The sequence below is a fragment of the Condylura cristata genome, unplaced genomic scaffold (assembly GCF_000260355.1).
Source record: "Condylura cristata isolate star-nosed mole 26May11 unplaced genomic scaffold, ConCri1.0 scaffold00001, whole genome shotgun sequence".
In the NCBI taxonomy this organism is placed as follows: domain Eukaryota; kingdom Metazoa; phylum Chordata; class Mammalia; order Eulipotyphla; family Talpidae; genus Condylura; species Condylura cristata.
In genome coordinates, this window is record NW_004567102.1 from 72,258,413 (window position 1) to 72,259,763 (window position 1,351).

The 1,351-nt window shown below is 50.6% G+C and overlaps 1 protein-coding gene across 1 annotated transcript in view; it reads left to right on the forward strand.

The window, feature by feature from the left end:
• Positions 1-586: 586 nt before the first annotated feature.
• The window catches only part of CCDC28A (coiled-coil domain containing 28A), a 9,282-nt gene continuing 8,517 nt past the window's right edge, over positions 587-1,351 (forward strand). The window contains exon 1 of the mRNA XM_004673893.2: positions 587-944. Within this exon, the coding sequence (XP_004673950.2) occupies positions 684-944 (261 nt within the window). The 5' untranslated portion in view covers positions 587-683. The remainder of the gene's footprint in view (positions 945-1,351) is intronic.

The following is a 1,351-nucleotide window of genomic DNA, read 5'->3' on the forward strand; positions in this document are numbered from 1 at the left end:
TAACGGTCTATGAATCTAAACCGTTTTCAACCCTAACACTGGGAAAACTATCCAGACTAGGTAATGAAACATGAATTTCTTCCCTCGTCTACAACAGCTCCATCTCTCTCAACTCACAGTTCCTTTTCCAGAGGCAGTATTTAGTGAGGAACAGTCTTAGTGACCATGAGACTGAGTATAATAAACTTTCTGAGCGTTAGGTTACTCATTTCTAAAACAGGGTTATCATACCTACCTTATAGAACGGTAGTGAGGTTTAGAGGTCATTTACCTCGTGCCTGCGCAGAGTAGCTATTAAATCAATAGCAATAACAGAATTTAGGGACTCAGCGTCGGCGTGGTTGAAAGGAATCCCGCTTTCCACATTGCCTTCCAAACCAAAGCTGTTTCACCTAACCAATTCCCGCCAAGTGTCGGAAACCCACCAGGAACCGTTGCCTTGGCGACACGATGGTTCCGCCCCCAGACTTGGTCGAATAGCACAGTGGGGATTGTAGTGCGTGGCAGCTGCCCAAAGGGGAGGGGGCGGGCAGCTTCCGGAAAGGTACTGCAGTTCCCATTCCTGCCTCCACCACCAGCCCAGCCTCTCCTGCCTCTGGGATGAAGGTCCCAAGACAAAATCCGAGGAATGGGTCCTCTTTCCAGGCCCACCGAAAATTCAGTTAACTCAGACCGGGGAAGAAATGAGGCTCCAAAGGCGGAGACGGGAGAGACGCTGGTGGAGCCGGAAGGGGAGAGGTTCCCGCACGCTGCGCAGAAACACCGCCCTCTTACGTCACTTCCGTAAACAAAGGCCTCTGCGGAGGCGCGGGGTCCGGGATGTGACACTGACTCCGGCTACTGCAGTAGCATCGGTGACTGCGGCTGAGGCTGCGGCTGAGGCTTCGGAGGGCCTGGGGTCTTTGCAGATTAAGGAAGAAGACCCTCACCCCCTTCCTCCTCAGGTATGAAGTGGAAATAAAGGCAGTCCCTGCAATACTCCCTTTAGGTCCCTCGGTCCCTCCCACCACTCATTCTGGACTCTACTGGGTTCCAGGCAGTTTCTGAAGGGTGTTGAAGTGGTTTGGGGAAAGGAATAGGATGAAGTCAGAGGGACGCCTCGTGGTCCTGCCCGGAGGCTGTGGGATCCTTGCTCTGGAAAATTCTGTGTGAGTAACTCCGAGCAGTTTACCAGGGCCTTCTTGTAAAACGTTTCTTGCTGCTTGGTGTACGAGGGTTTCGTTTCTCTTGGGACAGATGTTACCTCCCCCAAAACAATTAAATTTTAAACAATGCCCCTTTGAACTGCCCTTAGTTTATACCACTAGTTTATTTGCATTACTTTACTTCCTGGTTCTTTTTTTTTTTTTTT